This window comes from Brachyhypopomus gauderio, chromosome 7, assembly GCF_052324685.1.
Source record: "Brachyhypopomus gauderio isolate BG-103 chromosome 7, BGAUD_0.2, whole genome shotgun sequence".
Lineage (NCBI taxonomy): Eukaryota > Metazoa > Chordata > Actinopteri > Gymnotiformes > Hypopomidae > Brachyhypopomus > Brachyhypopomus gauderio.
The window spans coordinates 22,667,936-22,693,525 of record NC_135217.1 but is presented as its reverse complement, the minus strand read 5'-3'; the positions used below and the strand labels follow the sequence as shown (position 1 = coordinate 22,693,525).

General features: G+C 42.5%; 4 protein-coding genes across 6 annotated transcripts in view; 3 read left to right on the top strand and 1 right to left on the bottom strand.

The window, feature by feature from the left end:
• ctdspla (CTD (carboxy-terminal domain, RNA polymerase II, polypeptide A) small phosphatase-like a) overlaps nucleotides 1-1,340 on the bottom strand; it is a 28,945-nt gene extending 27,605 nt beyond the window's left edge. The window contains exon 1 of one of the 3 annotated variants that reach the window (XM_077012657.1): nucleotides 816-1,340. In XM_077012657.1, coding sequence (XP_076868772.1) covers nucleotides 816-891 — 76 coding nt within the window. In that variant the 5' untranslated portion in view covers nucleotides 892-1,340. The remainder of the gene's footprint in view (nucleotides 1-815) is intronic. The other 2 variants (XM_077012655.1, XM_077012656.1) reach the window with 2 other exon arrangements.
• Nucleotides 1,341-4,772: 3,432 nt separating this feature from the next.
• On the top strand, nucleotides 4,773-9,626 carry spag6 (sperm associated antigen 6). The gene is made up of 11 exons (XM_077012649.1): nucleotides 4,773-4,886; nucleotides 5,215-5,310; nucleotides 5,534-5,700; nucleotides 6,119-6,302; nucleotides 6,630-6,835; nucleotides 7,006-7,179; nucleotides 7,349-7,501; nucleotides 7,940-8,131; nucleotides 8,306-8,422; nucleotides 8,719-8,864; nucleotides 9,074-9,626. Exons 1-11 carry the CDS (start codon nucleotides 4,862-4,864, stop codon nucleotides 9,135-9,137), a joined length of 1,524 nt encoding a protein of 507 aa, XP_076868764.1. The 5' UTR covers nucleotides 4,773-4,861; the 3' UTR covers nucleotides 9,138-9,626.
• A 504-nt stretch (nucleotides 9,627-10,130) lies between these two features.
• On the top strand, nucleotides 10,131-18,199 carry gars1 (glycyl-tRNA synthetase 1). Its single transcript, XM_077012645.1, has 17 exons — nucleotides 10,131-10,421; nucleotides 11,123-11,224; nucleotides 11,415-11,517; nucleotides 11,892-12,033; nucleotides 12,325-12,413; nucleotides 12,971-13,047; nucleotides 13,208-13,353; nucleotides 13,478-13,627; nucleotides 13,723-13,885; nucleotides 14,197-14,361; nucleotides 14,449-14,557; nucleotides 14,666-14,810; nucleotides 14,934-15,019; nucleotides 15,135-15,244; nucleotides 15,374-15,467; nucleotides 15,615-15,805; nucleotides 17,865-18,199. Exons 1-17 carry the CDS (start codon nucleotides 10,179-10,181, stop codon nucleotides 17,988-17,990), a joined length of 2,241 nt encoding a protein of 746 aa, XP_076868760.1. The 5' UTR covers nucleotides 10,131-10,178; the 3' UTR covers nucleotides 17,991-18,199.
• Nucleotides 18,200-18,506: 307 nt separating this feature from the next.
• Nucleotides 18,507-25,032, top strand: hhatlb (hedgehog acyltransferase like, b). Its single transcript, XM_077012648.1, has 12 exons — nucleotides 18,507-19,239; nucleotides 20,042-20,180; nucleotides 20,783-20,850; nucleotides 20,961-21,074; nucleotides 21,566-21,760; nucleotides 22,677-22,886; nucleotides 23,042-23,213; nucleotides 23,331-23,475; nucleotides 23,558-23,593; nucleotides 23,727-23,928; nucleotides 24,074-24,215; nucleotides 24,391-25,032. The coding sequence occupies exons 2-12, from the start codon at nucleotides 20,075-20,077 to the stop codon at nucleotides 24,585-24,587; spliced, it is 1,587 nt and encodes a 528-aa protein (XP_076868763.1). The 5' UTR covers nucleotides 18,507-19,239; nucleotides 20,042-20,074; the 3' UTR covers nucleotides 24,588-25,032.
• Nucleotides 25,033-25,590: the final 558 nt, after the last annotated feature.

The window sequence follows — 25,590 nt, the reverse complement described above, 5'->3', positions numbered from 1 at the left end:
TCAAGAGATGGCAAGAACACTTGAAAAAAAGACTCCCAACTGGGAAGAATATTTATTCCTTTGCCATACATGTTTAAGTCAGGTCGCTATGAGTCTGTATTAGTGCACACCTACGCAGGTCTTTTCCATGTTAGCCATACACAAGCACCCGATGTTACATCCTAACTGTTTCTAACTGTAAGTTAAAATATGCCACCATATTTCTCCAGGTTAAATAAACGTCCTTAACACTTAGCCATAAACTTGTTTCATAACTACGATTTTCTAAAGTGCAACAGTGCACTACAAGTAACGGTACATAACGAACATACACGATGTTTTCGTCAACCAGAGTTCACAGGATATAAGAAATGGAATTTCGGTAATCGGACTCATTTAAATTTCAGGTTTGCCTTTTGAACAGTAATAAGTATTTTAAAATTATTGGAAACGATAAACACATTAAATTCCATATAATAACTAATTATATGTGTATTTAACAACGTATATATCGTGTTAGTAATTGCAATACTGAGAATACGGAGATATGTAGTTATCTGCGAATCTTGTTTATTTATATGCATCGTTGGGTCTGCATCTAACCTTACACGGCTGCCAATTTAACGGCTGAAAGACTCGCGTTTTTTTGTTGTTCACTTAACAGTACTCTGCCACGGTGGTAAATTGCTACTGTTCTACGAGATGACTTAATTAAAAATAATAATTAAACATTTCTCCTCATCGTCTCCCTCTCAGACTGAGGCGACCAGGGACGCGGCACTGCTGTCAACACAACAAACACCATTACAGCCAAACAACGTGTTGAGACGTCTCACCTTTTTCTTGACTCGAAGAAATTAGTTCTTCATCCTTTGGATTTGCTACCTGGGTAATTATGGACGTGTTGTCCATGGAAACGGGATTTTATTCCTCTTTTAGTCACTTGTTTCACAATATGCGGCTAGCCTGCTTGCTAGCGAGCTAGCTGGCCGAGACTGTCCCGATTTGAAACACAGCGTACGCCGCGTATCTCTCCGCATCTACAGCCACTTTTCCTTCATGCAAAATCCAAACGTGGACATAATATTCGCGTCAACGCGGCGGAATTAGTGACATCTCAGCTCCAGTGCAATACTGAAAAAGAAAGACTCCGTCAGTCCCTTTTGCTTTTGGTCTCTCACCCAGGCAGTACAAAGCTTGCGTGCATAACCGCCGCCTCGCAGCAGAACACCGAGCGCGTTTTGTTGAGTTATTATAGGGTGGCAATAAAAACATCACTGCCGAAAATGTCTTTACATCCATCAACACGCATAGCGCACCTTTTTAAACGTTAATAACAATAATACATGGAAAGAACAAAAAGATTCAGCTTCTTGTTTACCCTTTATTAACCAGCGCGAGTAACGTTTGATAAATGACTATAATATGTAATGACATGCTGTTAAAGAAAGAAACAAAGTAATATAAAAAATATTTTAAATTTTGTACTGCTAAATATAACATCTAGCTTGATCACTGGACACAAACATTTGCTTGACACTTTGCCCGTAGGTAAAACTACTCAAATATATAACAGATTAATCATTAATCATTTCGTATAGTGGTCTTATTTTTCACAAGCTTATCACTTCCTCGTGTATGATAATCATGTGTGCTGTATGATTATCATACATAAGGAAAGTGTATCATTAAAATTTAGCAAATGTGCTTAACAAAAGCAGTGGATGCATCGTAGTCTGCTGGTTTCAACCTGCCTTACTCGTTTGCATCATCTCTGCTCAGTGCTGTACTGAATGTAATGAATCCTGACCTGAGCACTTTCTGGCGGCATTAGCTTTACATGCATGTCTGACAACAATCCATACTGCATTAGCTTTTCTTAGCTCCCTAGTTACCAGTGCAATTTCACAGGACCTTTTAAAGAGAGAGACATTTTAAACAGTGCTAAGCTAGATAACTCCATGTTCCTGCCAATAATGGACTATCAAACAATACATGACCTGAACATTAATTCCACCATATATATTGATAGGTCAAGTTTTAACCTCCCGTTCTTTGTTAGAATTTTTCATTTCTAAATCATTACATAACCGAATGAGTTTTAAAGTCAAACCAACAAACAAAAAACAGCAACACAATAAACAATAACACAATATATATATGAAAAACCAATGCCGCCCACCCAAACAAAAACAAAACAGACACATCACTCTCACTGGGTCTAAGAATCTAAATTATTGATTATATTCTCATCTGCAATATAGTCAGTCTGTTCTCATTAAAGTGAGTAAAACAGTGCAAAACTTTATATTCACACAAAAGTGCAAAACTACATCTCACCAATATCAAGATCTTAGATAAATTGTTTCTCTCCCTCATGTAAGTTGGCACTGAGAGTGAATCATGTGCGTCTGTTGGACTGCATGCTGGTGTTTGATCACAAACACGATCACATCATAACTGGAGTTACTGGAGTCTGGCTCTGATGCTTTCCTTTGTTGCGAGTTCACTTTACAATACTGGAGCAACTCTCCTGGCCGGTTCTGTTTCGGGCTGAGTGGGCCACACTCACAGTAAGCAGGCGCCTGAGGAAGAAACCAGTCAATGAGGCTGAAACTCTGCAGGGAATGATGGTAATGGAGGAGAGCTGGTGAACACCCTCCTACATGAGCAGCAGGATCTGAGGTGAACTATAACATGTTGAGATGTAAAAGAAACCTCAAGTAAAAACGACCCTGTATCGCTCTCATTCGAGTGACAATGTGTATGTACACCATATCAGCTTAGATTGACTAAAAAATAGAAAACATTTATCAAAGGGTCGGTTTAATGTAATGTCAATTGATCAAATATACTAATATCTACTACTGTTATGTACTGTTATATAGCTATACCATATTATACTTTAGCAGACTTGAATAGTCATTGTTGTTGTAGAATGTATAAATGTAGTATATCATAAACTGGTTCTTCAGCAGGAGTGCCCTGGAGTATTACAAAGTCAAAGTCCACTTTATTGTCAGTTCTTCACATGTGCCAGACATGCAAGGAATTAAAATGACGGTTCTTCCCTCCCTCTGTGTTGACAAGACGAGACATTCCTAAACTTAAAGTAACAAAATAGAACAGACCTATCCTAACACTAACACTGATAATAGCATTTACACATACAATTACCACTTCAACTTTTTTTTGTGCCATATTTTTCAATTGTGATTTTTCACCGGATCAAAATTTGTCCTCCGCATTTACCCATCTGTGCAGTTAGAACACACACACACACACACACACACACACACACACACACACACACACACACACACACACTAGTGATTGCTAGGGGGCTGTGGTGTACACATGCCCAGAGCAGTGCACAGCCCTACCCTGGCGATCTACACCATTAGTTGCATTTTGTATTTTTTGTATTTGTGTGAATGTGTTTATATAGTGATTAATATGGAAATGTTCATAATATGTTTCTGTCTCTAGTGAGAACATGAGAACTGATTAGTGGAGTGTGCTGGGTCAGAATGCAAGTAGCTAATGTGTACAAACGAGGGTCTGTTTAAAAACATCCATAATCTAAACATTTGTATTCCACTGAGAAACATCTAGAGTACTCTGTTAAATCAGCATTCAGTTTATTTCAAACCTTATGTTTCTTTCATTGAGGTTCAGTAACACCCAGGTGCTGTTTAATTTGGTACATGCTTACTGTATGGTTGATATTCCAAAGTCAGCTAAATGTTTTCACAAGATTAAAAGTATTAACTGGTTTATAATCTCATACAAAGTGTCAATACTGTTTATGTTTTTTTATAAATAAACAATAAATAATACAGTAATGTGTGGCTAATTGTGTAGATATCTATTATAATTTATTCCCTGTTGTCCTGTTTAGTTTATTATATTATATGAGAACCTGAAAGACCCCCTCTGGTTTCAGCTGGTCTCCATTTCATTGAATTGTTATTCTCAGTGGACCAACACTGAGTTAAATGGTATTGTAGCCTACCTAAATGTTTTATGAAGGTGGGTGTTTGGCCTCAGACTTTAATAAGCATAACTCTCACTGGGACTAATTAAATTGCCTTAACCTACCCAATAACCTTATCTGGTTGTTGTGGTCCTCTCTTATTAGGGCTGGAATCAAGAGGATAGACATACACAACACCTCACATAGATACATTTCACCATGATTGCAATAACGTAGCTACTTAATCTGGGATACAGTATAAAAGGTTTGTTAAGTGTAGTTATTATTTGCAAAGAAAACCAATAATGAATTTAATGTTTCATTTATTCGCTGGGCTATTAATTAAAACATAGCCTAATGATTTATGTTTTTATGTATGTTATTAACTTTCTTTCTGTATGAATTAGCGCGCAATAACACTACAAATATATGCGTATATCGCCACCTTGTGGCACTTTATGAGAACATACTGTTTCTGCCAATTCAAATTACGAGTTAAAAACTCGTCCATTTGTATAGCAGGTTTTGATAAAAAAAAAATATTATACATGAAAAAGACAACGAAGACAATGTTGGCTGTTTTCAGAGTGACTCAAACATTGCACATGTTTATACTGAACGAGACAATAATCACTTCTCGTATTTGTTCAGTAGATGGTGGATTAGAACCGAGTAAGATAATTTAACTTAGTCAGGCAACTATTATAATAGCTAAGAATATTTGTCTTAAAGATGTTTCATTAACATAAAAAAAGAAAAGAACGTGGATTTTCTCGAAACACATTCAAGGCACAGCATGGAAAAGCTATTACTTCCGGTGTGTTGCTATACCAACAGATGAACGCCTTTAAAAACAGAAAGAGAGAGGGATAAGTTACGTGCTTCAATACGTTTGTACATGTAAATATGAGTCAGCGGCAGGTTTTGCAAGGTGAGAAAGTGTCATTTTATAGCTATAGAGGGGTATGTGGTTATTGCTACTATGGTTGTTGCTACTTTATTCACTGTAATTTTCCAGACATTGAAATGAGTAGTGTTTAATGTATAACCTATGACCTATTTCAAATTTTTATAAATCATATTTTAGTTGCAATATTTTTTTAACTTCAACATCAATAATTGGTTATTAACTAAAGCTTTAGTTATGTCTAAGGGCTTCAATTGTTGTATCAAATCCTCCACAGTGGATATGTCCTGAAGAAGGATTCAAACGTACCTGCATTAAGACAATAATTCTTAATATGTGTTTTTTTTTTCAGTTTTTGAGCAGTACCAGAAAGCAAGGACACAATTTGTACAAACAATTGCAGAACTTGCAACAAGACCACAAAATATTGAAACGCTTCAAAATGCAGGTGAGTGACGTAACCTCATTTGTGACACTTTTTGAACACGATGTGAAATGAATGAATTGATAATAGCACCTTTGATAAAATGTATATTGTTTTTGTACACAGACATTATTTATCTACCAGAATCAATCAAAACACAATATACTAGACAGTTTCACTTTGATCCATCATCTGTTTTTCTTCCTGTTTTCTCCTGTCACATGCATGCTCTGCTTCTCTGTCTTAGGTGTAATGTCCCTTCTGAGGCCTCTGCTGTTGGATGTGGTCCCAACGATCCAGCAGACGGCAGCTCTGGCTCTCGGACGACTTGCCAACTATAATGACGATCTAGCAGAGGCAGTAGTGAAAGGAGACATTTTGCCACAGCTTGTGTATTCTCTGGCTGAGCAGAATGTAAGACTTCAACTGGACCTGACAGCTTTCAGTCCACAGAACCATTCTGCAGTGGAGTTTGTGCATTGAACAAAAGTGCACTGTGGAATTACAAAAATAGTCAAAATATAATATTGTGTAATCCTTTAATTAAATGTGTTAACCCAACAAAAATATATTTTCAAGCTTATTTTACTGCTACTATATATTATGTATATGGTTTGCCATTTTATATCATATATCAAGGTTAAATGTGTTTCTCCTTTAGTTCACCTTTCTCTTTCGGTTCTTTCGTAATTTCACTTCTCACATCATATCAGAGCCAACAGTAAAACTGTGGAACATCAGATGTAGTTGTATCTGCAGATAAAGATTCTATAGGGACAGTTTTGAATTCTCATGTTCTGCCATGAATCTGCTGTTACCGTGTGCTCTGCAGCGCTTCTATAAGAAGGCAGCTGCGTTTGTCCTCCGGGCGGTTGCTAAGCACTCCCCAGAGCTGGCCCAAGCCGTGGTGGACTGTGGTGCACTGGACGCCCTCGTCATCTCCCTGGAGGAGTTTGATCCTGGAGTGAAGGAGGCTGCAGCGTGGGCACTGGGCTACATCGCCCGTCATAACAGCCGTAAGTCAACACAGTGGGCACCCCGCCATAACGGTCCTGTGTCAACACTGATGGAGCAAGCGTCCATCAGAGCCACTGTGTTTTACAGTTGATCCCTCTGTTTAAATTCCCAGATCCCGATAAGATAAGATAGGATAAGAACTGGATGAGAACTAAATTCTGTGGAGTACACAGAATTTAGTTCTGTTCTGAATTCAGTTCGTGGAGGATATATATATCTCCTCCATGAATATATATGATCCAGCAGATATATATATAACTTAAACCAAGTAAAATTGGCCATTTTGCCACTTAATGTTGTTTTTTGCATTTCTTCCTGAAAAGCAGAGTTGTCTCAGTCAGTCGTGGATGCTGGGGCGGTTCCTCTTCTTGTTCTGTGCATCCAGGAACCTGAGATCGCCCTGAAGAGGATTGCTGCCTCGTCTTTGAGTGACATCTCCAAGCACTCACCAGAGCTCGCTCAAACCGTGGTGGACACAGGAGCCATTGCACACCTTGCTCAGATGACCCTTAACCCTGATGCCAAACTAAAGGTTAGGGAAACAGTCTCATCTGTAACACCCTCTAAGACAAACACTAATCCCGCACATGCTCACGGAAATTTCGAACTACATCAGTTCTAACTGTGATCGGTTATGAACTGTGTGCCCATTTGTTTCCATGGTATTACGTATTCCACAGAAGGTGTTCTTCTCTTTCACAGAGGCAAGTGTTCTCGGCACTCAGCCAGATCGCCAAGCACTCTGTGGACCTGGCGGAGATGGTGGTGGAAGCTGAGATTTTCCCTGCCGTGTTGGCCTGCCTCAAGGACCCAGACGAGTATGTGAGGAAAAACGTCACCACCCTGATGCGAGAGATCACAAAACACACCCCCGAGGTAGCTGCCACACACACAACACACGCAGGTGTTTATTTACCAGTCTACAAATAGTCTGCTCTTCTGTCTCCATGACTAAAGCTCTGGCATAATGCAATAATGTGTGTGTGTGTGTGTGTGTGTGTGTGTGTGTGTGTGTGTGTGTGTGTGTGTGTTTGTGTCTCTTCAGCTATCCCAAATGATGGTGAATGCAGGGGGTGTGGCAGCTGTAGTCGACTATCTCGGGGACTCCAGGGGGAGTGTGCGTCTGCCTGGTATTATGATGCTGGGCTATGTAGCTGCACACTCAGAGCACCTGGCCATGGCTGTCATCGTGTCAAAGGTCAGGTGCTACATCTCACCATAAGCTTTTGTGTTTAAATAACACGGAAATATTTTAAGTTAGTTATAACTAGCATTTTTATGGTTAGTTATTTTTTATTCTGTGTGGCTAATATTCATAGATGTGCTAGCATTACAAATAACCACAGCCAGTTTTATATGTCTGCATTTTTTTGTCGTGGTAGTCCTAATACTGACAATGAACATGAACTGCCTAGTGTATAATCATAGAATCTTATAAATTGTTCTGTATGTCAACAAACTTCTAGCAGGCTCACATTAAATATGTTTGAACTGGAAGAAACATTTACAGCAAAATTATACACAGCACCAGTTTTTCAGCATGCTTATCAACTCTTATGGCATTCTGTTTTTAGTTTGGCATAACTCATCTCTTAATACTGAAGCATTTCATTGCACTTCCCCCGTCCCTCACTAGGGGGTGCCACAGCTGGCTATTTGCCTGGTGGAGGAGCCAGAGGATCACATCAAGGCAGCCACAGCCTGGGCATTTGGGCAGATTGGGAGACACACTCCCGAACACGCACGTGCTGTGGCTGTAGCCAATGTGCTGCCCAAACTGCTCAGCCTCTACTTGGACACGCAGTGCTCTGAAGACCTTCAAGTCAAGGTGCACACCTTTCACAAAAAATGTTGAAAAACAGCTCAGATCAGTTTTGTTCCACACATCACTTGACATCTGTCACCATAACCATCAATGTTTCATCTTACAAAGGTGATTTCTGTCAGCTTAGTGATAACAACAATAATGTCCAACTGGCTGTCCATTATGGCTTCAATGCAGGCTAAGAAAGCCCTAAAGAGCATCCTGCAGAAGTGTACCTATCTCCCCGCACTGGAGCCTCTTCTCTATGACGTTCCCAGCAACATTCTCAAACATGTCGTCTGTCAGTTCAGCAAGGTAGGTCACCAGAGGTGTCAATTCCAGGTTCAGAAAGTAAAAGTCCTCACCAGGATTTTGCTCAAGCTTGCTAGATTTTCTAATTAGTGCAATCCAGGTAAATTAGTGGAATCAACGCAATCCAGGAAGCCTGAGCAAAATCCTGGTGAGGACTTTTACTTTCTGAACCTGGAATTGACACCTCTGTAGGTCACTCGCAACCCATTCCTAATGATGGACAGAGTTGTCCAGAGAAGGCCCCATTGAAGGAGCGTGCGAGAGCTGCTCACATCTCCTGTTCTCTTCACACTCTGAAGGTTCTTCCTCATGACAGTAAGGCACGGCGTCTGTTTGTGACCAGCGGGGGGCTGAAGAAGGTGCAGGAGATCAAAGCGGAACCAGGCTCAGCTCTGCAAGAGTACATCAGTGCCATTAACAACTGCTACCCCGAGGAGATAGTCAGGTGAGGAGATAGTCAGGTGAGGAGATAGACAGGTGAGGATATAGACAGGTGAGGAGATAGTCAGGTTCAGTTTCTATACCCACCAGCAACAAGTGTCATAGACACTTAAGCGAATGGCAAAGTTAAGTTCTGCAAGATCAATGGTATAAATGGATTATTGATTCTCGCTCTCTTGTGATTCATCTTACTAACTGGCGTTCCTGTAACAGGTATTACTCTCCTGGATACTCTGAAGCCCTGCTGGAGAGGGTGGAGAACTATCAACCAGTTTAGGCTGAGCTGTTTTATAAGCCTTTGGATCTCCATCTCTAGGATCTCTGCACCGACAGTCTTTATTAAAAATTGAATTTTCAAATTCAAGGTACTTGCTGTAATATTGCACAGTCAATGCATAAGATTTATATACTGTTGCTTGTTACTTTATGTACACCTAATATATTATATAGTTTTTGATTAGTGAAAAATAATGTGTGTATGAACTCACACAATTAATTTTCATATTGCTTCAAAGTATGCAACATTCTCACTTTTAACTGTTTATGTTCATTGTGTGTAGGTGTGATACTTCTATGGATTAGACTAACTACAGTTAACTATAGTTAATACATAAATGTTAAAAAATAAACACAAAAATGGTTGCCTGCAGATTTTTATTTTCATAAATTTATATATAATCTAGCTGTAATCTAAATAATATTGAACTGGAAAGATGCATGAAGCAGTTTGATGGTGCTTTGGTGTAGTCCGTCACGTTACATGGCCTTCAGGAAGACCTGTTGGGAGAGAATGACATGAACTTTCGCTCCTGCATTTTGCGCCCCCTGTTGATGGAACACATGAAACATCTGAAAACATCGGAAAACATCGTCATTCTGTTCCCGTATGTGGTTACTTAATTTTAAGGCTTGATTTTTTTTCAGTAAAATGTGTCAATATTGATGACCGATAAACAGTTAAGACATCGATATTTTAAACGGTATTTTTGACTATTGATCTAATCAAAATAATGTTTTTAATATGCCCTTCATTCAAGTGGATTATTAATTAGGTTAAATACAGGCACAGTGAATTTTGCACCCATGCGCAGTTTACAGTGCAGTTTTAATTTTAGATCCGCAACAGCGCATATTAGCGCCCTCTACAGTTCAGCGTTGTACTCTGCAAGAAGATGATCCGCGATTGTGTCGAATCTGCAGTCGCTGTTATAAAATGTCTTGAAAATCTCAGATGGCGAAAGTTCTATAGTAAACGCATTCCTAGATTTACCTTTTTCCAGAGATTTCATCATTCTCTTACAGTGCACCGTAGTGGTCCATGCTTCGGACGGTAGCATCAGTACTGCTGAGGGTTAGCACCGGCACTCGAACCTTCGTTCCGAGGACCAAAGCCAAGCAGCAGGTTTTGTGTGGTCCACATCTTATCAGACCGTTCTACCTATCGGCCTGCTTGAGGAAGAAGAAAACGAAAAGTGGTTGGTTAGAGCTCTCTAAAGGACAAAAAATGGATTGCAACATTGAAGAGATTCTTGCTCCTTTGAGACAGGCGGTGAAGGAACAGGTAAAGTTAGCTTAGTTCGGTTAGATGTCCAGCTAGCAAACCGTACCAGTGTTACAAGTTAATGATAACATTACATAGAGATAACAAGACAGGTGACGGCTGTTGAACGAATCGGGAATGCTTCAAATACTTAAATCTTAAGAAATATAATAGCATTATGCATTTTGTTACTTTAATGCGGATGTTAGCCGGTATGAATGAAAAATGTGCTTTGATTATCAGTTTAAAGGGATCTGAATGATTTCTATTCATAAAGGAAATCTCAGCCAATCTAGTTCAAAGCTGCGTGGAACGTTCCTCCTCTTGATTTATCAGCTACAATGTAACGCTGCCGTTGCCACGTTATGAGCTACAATGTAACGCTGCCGTTACCACGTTATGAGCTACAGTGTAACACTGCCGTTGCCACGTTATGAGCTACAGTGTAACGCTGCCGTTGCCACGTTATGAGCTACAGTGTAACGCTGCCGTTGCCACGTTCGAGCTCGGCCACATCTGTCCGTCCGGCGTCGCCAGGGAGGGTGGAGACAGCGGACTGAACTGTCGTTCAGCGTCCTATTACCGTAAGACGGCTGACCCGATCAAGTAAACGGGCGCGGTCTTAACAGACGTAGCTAGCTAGTGCACTGCTTGGCCCAGACTTTATTCGTGTCTTCCAGTCACTGCAAGTTTCGTCTGAATTTCACGCTTCTCGTGCGCAGGGCGAGCTCGTGCGCAAGATGAAAACAGAGAATGCCCCGGACGTGGATGTGACTAAAGCTGTAGCGGAGTTGAAATCGCGGAAGAAAGTCCTTGAAGCCAAGGTATGGACTTTTATTTTGTACAGGTACAGTTCTTGTGACTCAACTCCAATTAAAGGTTAATAAACAAGTAACTGTAAAAATGATTATTTATATATCTTGTCTTAGGTCTTTAATATTGTCACCAGGAGGTCTCAGTAAGATTTGGAGAATTAAAGTGTGTTTACCAGACACGTTTATCATTGAATTACAGGAGCTTTCACTGCAGCCTAAAGATGATATTGTGGACAGAACTAAGATGGAGGATACTCTGAAGAGACGTTTCTTCTATGACCAAGCGTTTGCCATTTATGGGGGTTTGTTTTCATTCACAACTGATTCTTTGTTGTCATTTTGCTGTAGTGGAAACACCAGAACTGACTGCTGACTGTAAAACCAGTGAGGTTCTGCTCACCAGAAGGTGCTTCCAGTTCTTTGCTGGATGGCAGACACAACATCCTCTCAAAACGTACTGTTCACTTCTGTGAGGGGAAAAAAATACAGTAGAAAAACAAAATTATATTATTGTGATTGCATCTTTCCAACTATGTGTTGTGCTTTTTTATAGTGAATTTATGAGTAGTGGAAATATATGAGTGTTATGACTCGTATGCGCCTCATTGTATCCATCCACACCTCATTGCATACATGCGCTGTCCTGTTTTCCTGGATGGTTGTGGGCGTGTGTCAGGTGTGAGTGGTCTGTATGATTTCGGTCCTGTTGGCTGCATGCTGAAGAACAATGTCCTGCAAACCTGGAGGCAACACTTCATCCACGAGGAGCAGATTCTGGAGATCGACTGCACCATGCTCACTCCTGAACCCGTGCTCAAGTGAGTGGCTAGCGGGCCTTATTGGGCCGCACACCCCTGTCCTACTGGTCAGACAGAGAGCTTGTTTTCCCAGCAGCTGTTAGTCACATTGGAAGAGTGTAAACATGATTGCTGTCTGTGCAATCAGTATAGAAATCTTTTGCATTGTGAAAAAGAATCTTTGGCATTTTATGTGCATGCATTTCTTGTTCATTTTCCTGACTGACGGGATTATTATTATTTTTTCTTCTATCTCTGCCATGCCAACGTCTCAGGACAAATACAAATTAAATGTTCTTTTTTCTCTCCTAGGACATCGGGGCATGTGGACAAATTTGCAGACTACATGGTGAAAGATGTAAAGAATGGCGAATGCTTCCGGGCTGATCACCTCTTGAAAGGTGCGCCACTGTACGCTTCCACACACATCCGCTGGAAGACGGCGCCGCTATGAGGTTGTGTAGAACCAACCGGGCCTAAGACAGCTTCACTGCTCCAGATGTTAGAATCACAGTGGGCTTTTCTGGTTCTCCAACCAGTGCTACATTTATGCAAGGTGGACAGTGGTCACTGCAATTCAAGTTCTATTGCAGTTATTTGCATCAATCAGTGATGGGATTAGAGGAATTAGGCAGGATTTAAGGGAAATTATGTTGCATTAGATCTCACTAATACAAAAGCCTCATCTTGCTCAGTTTGATGTTGGTGTCTGAACAACTGGTGGCCACATCTGTTTCAAACGTTGTTGAAATTTCTTGCCAGGGTAATTTGGTCCAGACTTGGATAAAGTAACCAGTAATACACATTTAATTAACACTGTTATAAACACATACATGTATGCACTCTTTTAATAGCTATTAGAGACTGTATCATTAGGACAAAGATCTTTTGTAAAGGAATCATATTCATGGCTACAAATTCCAGTTTAATGTGTTTGCATTTTTGTGCCTGGCAATAGCTCATCTCCAGAAGCTGATGAGTGACAAGAAATGTACTGCAGAAAAGAAGAATGAGATGGAATCCGTGCTCACTCAGGTACCATCACAGTTCCCCGAGCGTGTAGAACCAGGCATGAATGGTCGAAGTCGGAGAGGTCACTCAAAGGCCATGCCTGTTCATTCTCAACAGTCAATTGACATGGCTGTAGAAATCTAATGGCGGTGATTGAATCCCTCTTTGATGCTGGCCTCCACAGATGGACAACTACAGTCAGCAGGAACTTGCAGATCTGTTTGTGCAATACAACGTGAAGTCACCCAGCACAGGCAATGACCTCACACCGCCCATCTCGTTCAACCTGATGTTCCAGACCTCTATTGGTCCAGGGGGGAACATGCCAGGGTGCGCAACAGACCACACCAGAATTATTCCAACTGCAAAAACAAACCACACGCTACACTTTTAAGAGCAGTCTTTCTATCACTTTGTGTGTCTATAGCCTGGTTTATCTGTTTAATTCCTTCAGCTATCTGAGGCCTGAAACAGCTCAGGGAATCTTCCTCAACTTCAAACGTCTGTTGGAGTTTAACCAGGGCAGGCTGCCGTTTGCTGCCGCTCAGATCGGAAACTCCTTCAGGAACGAGATCTCCCCTCGTTCCGGCCTTATCCGTGTCAGGTGCGAGCCAATCCGGGGGCAGCATGTGCTCAGAGGACAATTCACTCCCCTGTGCAGCTTCAGCAGGATTTTGATTGATGTTTCTCTGTTCTTAGAGAGTTTACAATGGCTGAGATTGAGCACTTTGTGGATCCGAATGAAAAGGTGCATTCCAAATTCTCCAACGTCGCTGATCTGGAGATCTTGCTGTACTCCTCCAAAGCGCAGACCAGTGGACAGTCGGCCCAGATAATGAAGCTTGGGGATGCGGTGGAACAGGTGACCAATCAAAAGGCCCCTCATCTCATACCAACAAATCTAGATCTGCCCAATGTGTCTAGCTGAATTTGGTGTAGTCTAATATAACTTAATATAGTTTAATCAAATTATCCTTTAAAAAAACAAGTCTTCACACCAGCTTACAATCAAGAAAGATAAAAGAAAAGAAAAAGATAAAGGCAAAAAAATTTTTAAAGCCGCATTCAGCCGTGCTTCTAGCAGTGTCTCGAGTGAGGAGACTCCATTTGTACGGTGAACTAATGTGGCTGGTGCTTGTTTTATGGTTGTTAATTGACGTTTGTTTGTTTTAGGGAATTATCAACAATTCCGTCCTGGGCTACTTCATTGGTAGGATCTACCTCTACCTGATCAAAGTGGGTGTGGCCAAAGACAAACTACGCTTTCGCCAGCACATGGACAACGAGATGGCCCACTATGCCTGTGACTGCTGGGATGCAGAAGCGAAAACCTCCTACGTGAGTATCTCCTCCATTCTTTCAGCAACCCTGCGTGTGCACCCTGCAGTGTATGTTCTCACGTGATTTCTGGGTCTCCTTTTGCAGGGCTGGATTGAGATTGTGGGCTGTGCTGACCGCTCGTGTTACGATCTGCTTTGTCACGCGCGGGCTACCAAAGTGCCGCTGGTGGCTGAGAAACCTCTGAAGGAACCCATATCCTTGACGTGGATCTCCACGACTGTCAAGACTTTTGAAAAAACGTTGTCATCGTTCTGTTTTGTTGCTTTCAGACACATGCATGTTCCTTGACTGCTTACGCACAAGGTTGTAAATGTTGTCCAGTTTGAGCCCAACAAAGGAGCCATTGGTAAGGCGTATAAGAAAGATGCCAAACTGGTCATGGAGTTCCTCGCAGTCTGTGATGAGTGTTACATCACAGACCAGGAGAACCAGCTCAATCAGAATGGGTGAGAACTGGCCTCATGACTATCATTACTGGGTGTCTGCTGGAACCCAATGTACTTTTACTGGTCAGTGGGCTGTCCCCTGAGCTTTCTAAAGGGCTCTGCCTCTACACTACTTCTCTGCAGCGAGTTTACTGTGGAGACTGATGGAAAGACCTTCACACTCAAGAAGGACATGGTGACCATCAAGAGGTTCCAGAAGACCTTGCATGGTACGCCTGTTAAACCCGTCTTGGGAACTAAGACTCTTGAAGCAGCACGACATGTTAGAGATGTTGAATCTCTAAAACAGCTATGTGTTTTTTTTTTTTTTGTTTCTTTTTTTAGTCGAAGATATCGTCCCCAACGTTATAGAGCCTTCCTTTGGAATCGGCAGGATCATGTACTGCGTTTTTGAACACACATTCCGTATCAGAGAGGGCGATGAGCAAAGAACGGTAAGCGCGACTAACACGGAAACCCATCGTGTCATGCTTCTGCTGTAGGTTAATTTGCATATGCATGTCAGGGTGGAGCCTGGATTGAGAACCGGCAACAGAGGTTGATCCACGTTTCTTCCTTTTCAGTATTTCAGCTTCCCAGCCACTGTAGCCCCCTACAAGTGTTCTGTTCTGCCGCTGAGCCAGAATCAGGAGTTCATACCATTTGTACGCGAACTATGTGAGCACTGAGTATACTGGTTTTGCCATTTTTAAACTAAACACTTATTAATTATTAAGTTCAATGTAAATGCATTTCATTAATATTTCTGTTCATTTCAATTTGGTAATTGGTTGACCTGGTGTCTACTACTGGCCTTCTCCACAGCTGAAGCCATGACCAAAAACGGCGTGTCCCACAAGGTGGACGACTCCTCAGGCTCCATCGGGAGGCGCTATGCCAGGACGGATGAGATAGGCGTGGCCTTCGGGATCACGATCGACTTCGACACGGTCAACAAGACCCCCCACACAGCCACTCTTAGGGACCGGGACTCCATGAGACAGATCCGAGCCGAGGTAGCACACTCTCCGTCTGTGCACGTGGGGTTAAAGTGACCACCACAATGTGTCAGTGCCTAACCCTGACCTTAACTACGGCACTGTGTCGGTGCCTAACCCTGACCCTGACCTTAACTACGGCACTGTGTCCGTGCCTAACCCTGACCTTAACTACGGCACTGTGTCGGTGCCTAACCCTGACCTTAACTACGGCACTGTGTCGGTGCCTAACCCTGACCCTGACCTTAACTACGGCACTGTGTCCGTGCCTAACCCTGACCTTAACTACGGCACTGTGTCGGTGCCTAACCCTGACCCTGACCTTAACTACGGCACTGTGTCCGTGCCTAACCCTGACCTTAACTACGGCACTGTGTCGGTGCCTAACCCTGACCTTAACTACGGCACTGTGTCGGTGCCTAACCCTGACCTTAACTACGGCACTGTGTCGGTGCCTAACCCTGACCTTAACTACGGCACTGTGTCGGTGCCTAACCCTGACCTTAACTACGGCATTGTGTCGGTGCCTAACCCTGACCCTGACCTTAACTACGGCACTGTGTCCGTGCCTAACCCTGACCTTAACTACGGCACTGTGTCCGTGCCTAACCCTGACCCTGACCTTAACTACGGCACTGTGTCCGTGCCTAACCCTGACCTTAACTATGGCACTGTGTCCGTGCCTAACCCTGACCTTAACTACGGCACTGTGTCCGTGCCTAACCCTGACCTTAACTACGGCACTGTGTCGGTGCCTAACCCTGACCTTAACTACGGCACTGTGTCGGTGCCTAACCCTGACCTTAACTACGGCACTGTGTCCGTGCCTAACCCTGACCTTAACTACGGCACTGTGTCCGTGCCTAACCCTGACCTTAACTACGGCACTGTGTCCGTGCCTAACCCTGACCTTAACTACGGCACTGTGTCGGTGCCTAACCCTGACCCTGACCTTAACTACGGCACTGTGTCCGTGCCTAACCCTGACCTTAACTACGGCACTGTGTCGGTGCCTAACCCTGACCTTAACTACGGCACTGTGTCCGTGCCTAACCCTGACCTTAACTACGGCACTGTGTCCGTGCCTAACCCTGACCCTGACCTTAACTACGGCACTGTGTCCGTGCCTAACCCTGACCTTAACTACGGCACTGTGTCCGTGCCTAACCCTGACCTTAACTACGGCACTGTGTCGGTGCCTAACCCTGACCTTAACTACGGCACTGTGTCGGTGCCTAACCCTGACCTTAACTACGGCACTGTGTCGGTGCCTAACCCTGACCTTAACTACGGCACTGTGTCGGTGCCTAACCCTGACCTTAACTACGGCACTGTGTCGGTGCCTAACCCTGACCCTGACCTTAACTACGGCACTGTGTCCGTGCCTAACCCTGACCTTAACTACGGCACTGTGTCCGTGCCTAACCCTGACCCTGACCTTAACTACGGCACTGTGTCCGTGCCTAACCCTGACCTTAACTATGGCACTGTGTCCGTGCCTAACCCTGACCTTAACTACGGCACTGTGTCCGTGCCTAACCCTGACCTTAACTACGGCACTGTGTCCGTGCCTAACCCTGACCTTAACTACGGCACTGTGTCGGTGCCTAACCCTGACCTTAACTACGGCACTGTGTCCGTGCCTAACCCTGACCTTAACTACGGCACTGTGTCGGTGCCTAACCCTGACCTTAACTACGGCACTGTGTCGGTGCCTAACCCTGACCTTAACTACGGCACTGTGTCGGTGCCTAACCCTGACCTTAACTACGGCACTGTGTCGGTGCCTAACCCTGACCTTAACTCCTTAGTTTAAGAAGCATAACTCTTCACTCTGTTGTGCTCTTTAATTGCCATCATTCTGCCCCCAGACCCCACTGAGCACCTTAATAAATTAATTAATAGGTATCAGTTACTGAATGCTTCATAGTTACATAGTATGTATATTATATGAGTCTCATTAGTATGATACTTGACAATCATATAAACATACACATTTAATCACATGGGATAAGGTAATTGTATGAATTGTCACATGATCCTGTGTGTTTGCTTGTGTGTGTGTGTATGACCAAAGATTGGAGAGTTGCCTGAGCTCGTTCGGGACCTGGCCAATGGCGTTACCACATGGGCTGAAGTGGAGAGCAAGTATCCGATCTTCGAAGGTCAGGAGACCACCAAGAAGGACACGGTGGAGGAGTAGAGCTGCTCTGGGCTCTCCCTCCTGCCCCCTGGACACATTTACTTTTTTGCACCCATAGGAACAACAACGTGTACCATTCAAACGATCAAAGCGCAGCAGCCAGTGTGTGTGTGAGCCACACTATTACAACCATCTTAAGTCATGTATGTGTAATCTTTATACCATTAAAGAGGCAAAATAAACAACTGCTCACCCCAGAGCTCAGAGAACCTGTGTGGGAGACACGTTTTAAAAGGCATGACTGTAATGTGGTTACTGTGGATTGGAGAGGTTTTCTCCATGGAGGAAAACGTGGTAGGTAAACACAGGAAATGCATCTTCAGATCAATAAATCAGTGCAGCCTTTTCTGAACCTATAACAACTGAGTCTGTTCTGGATTACCTATCGGCCATGTTAAAACATCAGTACAATTTTAAATGAATCACATGCTGTCAAGTTCTTAATGTTGGAGGTTAATGTGGATCCAGGACTGTAAAACAGCTGCTGATCTCAGATGCTGAGCACCATGTTGAAGAGCTAATCAATTACAAAATAGTTCCCCTTATAGATCTGTGTTCTTGGGCTTTTCAGTATGCTTTATTGGATCCACAATGTGAAATAGTTGTACACCTGTACACTCATTAGCAGAAGTTCATTGCCGAGTGTGTGTTAATAAGATACAGTTTTATAAAGCATACAGATCTGCTTAGAATCTAATCTAATCTAGAAATATGGCAGGTGCGAGGGCCAGCAGAGAAGAAGCTTCAGTGGTCAGAGAGGCACAGAGACTGTGACCCCTAAGCAATGGCAGTGGTTTCTAGAGCTGTTCCTCTTTCTCTTGAAACTTTGCCTACTTAACTACAGTTCTGAATTCCCTGTTTCTCTGCAGGCCTCATGTACTTCACTACAGTTTGACTCTCCCCGCTGTGCATCATGACATTTTGATACCATGACATGTACAAGCTTGCTTGCGTCACCCACGCTGACGTGATCCCGTTTCTGTATAGGATGGTAGTACATGCAGTCGGTGGGTCCGCCCCCTATTGAAGTACAGGATGACATTATAAATACACCCCTGTTCACCTTTAAGTGTCCGCCACTGCCCGGGTGCGGCTCGGGACGACCCGTTCCTCACGGTGGACCCGTTCCTCTAACACCAGCTGCGTTTCTGTTGAATGTTACTGTTATTTGAAAGTGTTCTGAGTTACTGGACCTCAGGGGAGTGATTTTGACACGCTTTGGATTTACATTCGCACTGCTGCGCTCAAGGTTAGTAGAACAGGTGTTTCTACTCACATCGCACAAGATCTTAGTATTTTATCAACTGAAATGCCCTAGTATCACACTGGACATTCTCCTGTTTACCTGCGTATACTGGTGGCATCACTACAAAACAAACCTAACAAACACCATCTATGATTTATCTTCAGAATGTCTGCACGGCTCTGTGCTGTAAAATTTTGAAAAGACAGCAAATAAACCCCCCAAGAAATCTGACGTGCAGTGGCTGAATCACAACAATTGAGAAACTAGAAATAGCTCAGATAAAAATAGCAGTAGGTGCTTAGTATGACAGTCTCCAGTTACCATTCTACTGGAAACGTCTGTCTTGACTCTGTAAAAATGTCAGGGAACTGGACTGCTTTACAAGCAGTTCCAACACTGGAAGATCCACTGCTTTAATGTTGGACCCTTTACAAAGTCAAAAGTGATGCCTCTTGCTCTGTAGTCTTGGGGGATGTTTGCAACACTCTTTTGGGTCTTAACAATTTTACTGATGGTACGCCTTAAACAAATATTTATAATGATTCTTGAAGTATATTGTGGGTATACGGTATGAGTTCTTGTTTCAGCTCCAATAAATTCAGTCACTGAGTGCGTTTGTTTATGTATGGATTCTCTAAAGGTTGATGTCTTTATAAATGAAAATAAATGTCATAAATATGTTTTGCATTGTTTTTAAATATCTCCTAATGTATACTACTGTATAAATAATGAAAAAGTAGATAAGATGCAATAACGGCTACATGGATTCATTTGAATTCCTTTTAAACTTTTGATTCCATTTCAGGAACCTGGTGACCCCGCTGTTTGGTCTTGTACAATGGGGGTCAAAGCAGCGCTTCCCAAATATGAACTGTACCTCTACTATGCAGTCCTGTCCTTTGCAATGCTGTGGGCTGCTAGCTGGGTTTTTGAGGTGTCCAGCAGTAAGTGTGAATGAATAAAACACACACACACACATTGTCATTCGTTATGATTTTTAAACCTGTACAGTAGGTGAAGTGTCTGCTACCCAATTCAGACAGATTACCTGCACATCCGAAGCTGATAATTTCACACGACACCTTTGTTAATCATGTGCGAGGTATACACACACACACACACACAGTTCTGGCCTTGTCTCCACGGCGGCCCCATCCAGGAGGACACGGGGAGGTGCTGCATTGTCTTTGCAGAAGGAGCAGCTCCCAGCCGGGTCTCAGGAACAGCTGCTGGGAGACATGCACACTATGCAGCATGGGTCATGTGTCAGTATTAATACACTGGGGAGGGGATGGAAAATAGAACAGTGACTCTGATTGTCTTTGGGATCACTGGACCCTGAAAAAATTCTGACATTCAAGGACAAGTGGGATAAATGAAATTAACCCTATGCAAGGCTCTATGAGTTCAGAATATATATATATATATATATATATATATATATATATATATATATATATATATATATATATATATAGATAATACATGTGTTTCATTAGTCACATTGCTAATAACTAGTGATGTCTTCCTGCAATTCCCTATTAAGCAAACACAAACCGAAAATCTTTCAAGTCCAACATCCAGCCAGGATGGTACTACTTCGGCAGGAAAATGGTGAGGACCAATCACAGAGCACGTTCCTATGCAACCATGCCAACCTTGTTCTGCATCATGACTGTAAATAGCACGGTGGCTAAAGTCAGACCTCTTTCTGCTCCATGCAGGACACGGCTGATGTGGAGTGGATGATGTGGTTCTCCGTGTTCCGAGAGCACATCGTGTTTGCTCTCTCCGGACATATTCTGTTTGCCAAGATCTGCTCCATGCTGGCTCCCCAGGTGTGTGGCTGGGGGAAACTCTCTGCTGGTCACACCCCAACTGGACCTGGTCCACTATTATCTCCCTGAAATAACTTGTTTAATTTTCACGTTTAAAAAATGTGAAAATAACAGAAGGTTCCAGTTACAGAAGAGGTGATGCGTCCGATTAACAAGCACTGGATTTTATCTGCCAGGCATCTACTGGTTCATGAATGAAACACATTAAGAACATTTGTGTTGCATTGTTCATATTCATTGTAACTATAATTAATTTCTGACCTTATGGTAAAAATAGATCTCTTTATTATAATGGCCAAACCTCAAAGTGACCAGTGTTAGTTATCCAAACACACAATCAAATACACAATACACCCGCCAATCACACAATCAAAGACATTGTATTTGCATTGTGCAAATACACAACCAAAAGCTGAATGTGTATCTGGGTTCGTAAAGACATTCCGACGTCTTGAGCCCAAACGGGTGCTGACCCTCCGTGTCTTCTGCAGTACCGGTCCCTGGTGCACCTGGCCTATGGCGTGCTGGCGGTGCTGTCCAGCATGGGCTGGACCTACGTGGTGCTGATCCTCTCCCACTGCGTGCTGCTCTACAGCGTCTCCCTGGTGAAGCTGCGATGGCTGTGCTTCACCGCCGGCCTCACCACGCTGGCCACCTTCAAAATGGAGCCCTTCCTGTCCTGGCAGGTATGGAGAGCAATCTGTGACAAAAACCCTATACTATATTAATCACTAGCCTATAAACCTCCCATCCTATATCAATCACTAGCCTATAAACCCCTATCCTATCAATCACTAGCCTTTAAACCTCCTATTCTATATCAATCACTAGACTATAAGCCCCCTATCCTATATCATCCTATATCAAACACTAGACTATAAACCCCCTATCCTATATCAAACACTATCCTATAAACCTCCTATATCAATCACTATCCTATAAGGATTCAAGGAGACTTTATAGTCATTTACATGACATGTGGTACATGAGGTGGAACAAAATTTAGAACCCAAGGTCCCAGTTTTTACCCCAAATAGCAGCAACCCCCTATCCTGTATCAATCACTACAGTTCTCCCAGTCTCTTTAAATATTGAATGATTGTTTGTTTGTCTTGATACAATGTGTTTAATTTTAGCAAATGTGATCTCTGATTAACTTTATGCCAAAAACATCAAATAAGCTTTAAAACTCCTGCTGACACTTGAGAGGCGAAAATCACACATGCTACATTTTAGAAGTACATCTGTATACATTTGCAGTAATAGCCTTATTTGCAGTTAGGTAATATACAATTAATGTAACATTTTATTGCCTTGCCACTTAAAAACCATACATTATAGAACAACTCTACAATTATCTACATTTGAGTTCAGTGTAAAAAGTGCTATACGGACCACTTAGTTTATTTGGGGGGCATATAAAGTTAAATTGTTGTTGTCCATAAAGAACTAAAATGTATAAAGTTATACAGTTTCATCTGTGCTGTATCACAGTTCTACACTATGTTCACTATACTATAATTCACTCTCCATCTGAGTCTTTCGAGTCTTGGGGAACTGACGGCCAGCAGGTGCCTCTCTGATGATGTCGCTGTTCTGTAGGCGGGGTTTGTGAGCGGCTCCTTCGAGCTCCGTTCTGTCTTCTTCTATGGTGGGTGCAGCTTCACCATCATGCGCTGCATTAGTTTTGCCCTGGAGAACTGTGAGAAGAAAGAAGGAAACTACAGCATCCTGGAGCTGCTCAAGTACAACTTCTACCTGCCGTTCTTCTACTTCGGCCCCATCATGACGTTTGATAAGTTCTACCTGCAGGTAAAATACTTAATCGCCATGTCCACAGCAATCCCATCCAAGAAACTCGTCTTGGGTAGCCAACCACTGTTTAACACATCCATTAATCAGTGAGAATGGGTGAAACAGATGAACAGCTGGACCGGCGATAACGGTTGTACTGTGTTGCCACGCAGGCCAATAATGCTGACTTGAACAGGAAGGAGAGAGAGATGTGGAACATATCCATCCAGGCGTTGTTGCACCTGGGGACTATTGTCATGGTGGCCATCCTCTTTCACTTCCTGTACATTCTGACAATACCCAGTGACCTGAAGTTGCTGAAACACCTCTCGGACTGGGCCATCGGTGTGTTCTGTGTGCTTTCGTGTGTGTGTTTGACTCATTGTGGTATGTTCAATGTCTTTAGACTGTAGCTCTTCTAAAAGCCTAATACGTGTGGCTTGCTCTGAACTCCTTCCTCAGCTGGGTTGGCTTATTTGAATGTGGTGTATGACTGGGTGAAAACGGCTGTGATGTTTGGGGTGATAAACACGGTGTCTCGACTGGACCATCTGGACCCCCCCAAACCGCCCAAATGCACCACAACGCTCTACGTCTTCTCAGAGATGTGAGTGCACGCTCCATTTTCCTCAGTTCATGTAACACGTTCAAATGGCATAATTAAAGGTAACATTGTGCTCTTCCTGAAGGCACTTTGACAGAGGAATCCATGACTGGCTCTGCAAGTAAGTGCTAACATACATAATGTATGACATACATAATGCATATTTGGAAAAAAAAAGCATAATTTACTGTACCATTTGGTACAGTAATGCGCAATGGACAGCACTACAGTATATAACAAAGTTACCTTTGCAGGTACGTGTATAACCACCTTGGTGGGAAACATGACAATGTATTGGATGAGCTGGTAGCCACCCTCAGCACTTACGGCGTCGTCGCTCTGTGGCTGGGCCCAAGCTGGGTGGTTCTCATTTGGGCTTTCTTCAACTGCTTTGGGCTTAACTTTGAGATGTGGATGGCCAAGTTCTTCTCCATGGAGCCATTTGTTTCCATTGAGGTGAGCGAACAGAAAAGCTACAGTGAAAAAAAACTAGAGTGAGGAAAAATGTTACGAAAGGTCAAAGAAATATATGCCCTCTAGTGGTGGGGAGATGGAATTAACACCTTCAAAAGGCGTCGACAATTTTTTTCCCTGCCACCAGATGGCGATGTCTCAATCAATGTCACGCAGAATTAGAGCCGTGCTAAACACGTTCAACTTCTGGAGCATTGTCCTCTACAACATCGTGGTCCTCAACAGTCTTGACTTTGCTAAGATGGTTGCCAAAAGACTCCTGTTGAAAGGTGAAAATATGTATGCATGTAAACATCGATGTCGTTTCATGAAATTGAGTGTCGAATGTTAGATTGTGTTTGATGACAGGGCATCTATATAACAACAAACGTCTAGATAACTACATAAATTAAAACCTACGTAAATTAAAACCAAACTCTTAACTTTAAACACTCCTTCATGCAGGATTTCCCTTGTCCACCATCACCGTGATGTTCGTGACTTACTGCTTGGTGCAGATCATAAAGGAGAGAGAACGAAAGCAGGCGTTGATCCTTGACCCCGATCCCATACCCCCACCCACCGCTGTCCCCACCACCTCCACCCACACTACACCCAGTACTGCCCACCTCGTAGACCCCAACAAGGAAAAGCCAGAGTAGAAAGACGTTGTCTTCCAAATATTCTGCTACTTATCTTGTAGAATAACAGTTCTGTTAACCTAAGTTAACCAACAAAATGTAACTTAAATGAAAAGGCACATGTGACAATTTTTGTGCATATATACAGGTATGTGAGTGGTTTTACAAGCATCGTCTGTTTTAATTTGACGTGATCCTCAGCGATACTACACTAATGATCTATTAACAGCTCATCACAGAATGCTCCAGAAAGCAGATATGCATGTAAAATAAATGTCATAAACTTTAGAAAACATTTTTATCATGTTCATTGTGTCGTGGTGTTATAATACATCCTGTTTTCCAGAAGGTATTATAAACCATTTGAAATAAGTCATTTGAAAGAACTTTTATTCTCTGTAAATAAATTCTTACCCCTTTAATACCAAAGGCAAAATAAAATCTGGATGTTTCACCACTACAACTGCACACTTGTAATGTTTGTTGCATAATGTGCAATATTGACCATTTCATTATTGGCTCAGCTCTGATTTTGAATTTGTCATAAAACAAAGAGCAAACAAAAAGCAGACGTTTTGTCTGAGACGGCCGAGCGCTCAGGAGCACGACCCTGAAATTAAACTGGGAGGCTGCGTAAACGCTCCATATAGTTGAGTGATTCATACGGGTGAGTCTGGTGGTTGTTAAGATTTCTCCAGTGCCAGTTATTTGTGTGGACTTACATACACACATAGCCTCTCCACTCATGTTCAGCAGCTGTCTGGAAAAAGCTTTTTTATCAGTGATGTGTGTCTAATTGGCATGTTAGTCTTTCTACTCTAGATTACTGTTGTTTCCATCGGCCAAGAATTTCATGTAAACTAAAGCTAATCACTAGAATTGTAATTGGAAAACAGCTTGTTGAAGTACTTATTCAGCTAAGATCTAAATTTTATGTACTTGAATGAAAAATGTAACAGTTTTGGTATTTAATATTTGATACATAAGAAACTGATACTGTAACCACTACAACAGTATACATACA

Bases quoted from the DNA above. Each gene is read 5' to 3' on its own strand.
- gars1 (XM_077012645.1), top strand. From the start codon at position 10,179: ATGCTTCGGACGGTAGCATCAGTACTGCTGAGGGTTAGCACCGGCACT. The intron at 12,414-12,970 runs GTGCGCCACTGT...GCCTGGCAATAG, and splicing joins GGCTGATCACCTCTTGAAAG to CTCATCTCCAGAAGCTGATG. The intron at 13,886-14,196 runs GTGACCAATCAA...TGTTTGTTTTAG, and splicing joins TTGGGGATGCGGTGGAACAG to GGAATTATCAACAATTCCGT.
- spag6 (XM_077012649.1), top strand. From the start codon at position 4,862: ATGAGTCAGCGGCAGGTTTTGCAAG. The intron at 7,502-7,939 runs GTCAGGTGCTAC...GTCCCTCACTAG, and splicing joins TGGCTGTCATCGTGTCAAAG to GGGGTGCCACAGCTGGCTAT. The intron at 8,865-9,073 runs GTGAGGAGATAG...TTCCTGTAACAG, and splicing joins TACCCCGAGGAGATAGTCAG to GTATTACTCTCCTGGATACT.
- hhatlb (XM_077012648.1), top strand. From the start codon at position 20,075: ATGGGGGTCAAAGCAGCGCTTCCCAAATATGAACTGTACCTCTACTAT. The intron at 22,887-23,041 runs GTAAAATACTTA...GTTGCCACGCAG, and splicing joins TTGATAAGTTCTACCTGCAG to GCCAATAATGCTGACTTGAA. The intron at 23,214-23,330 runs GTGTGTTCTGTG...CTCCTTCCTCAG, and splicing joins CCTCTCGGACTGGGCCATCG to CTGGGTTGGCTTATTTGAAT.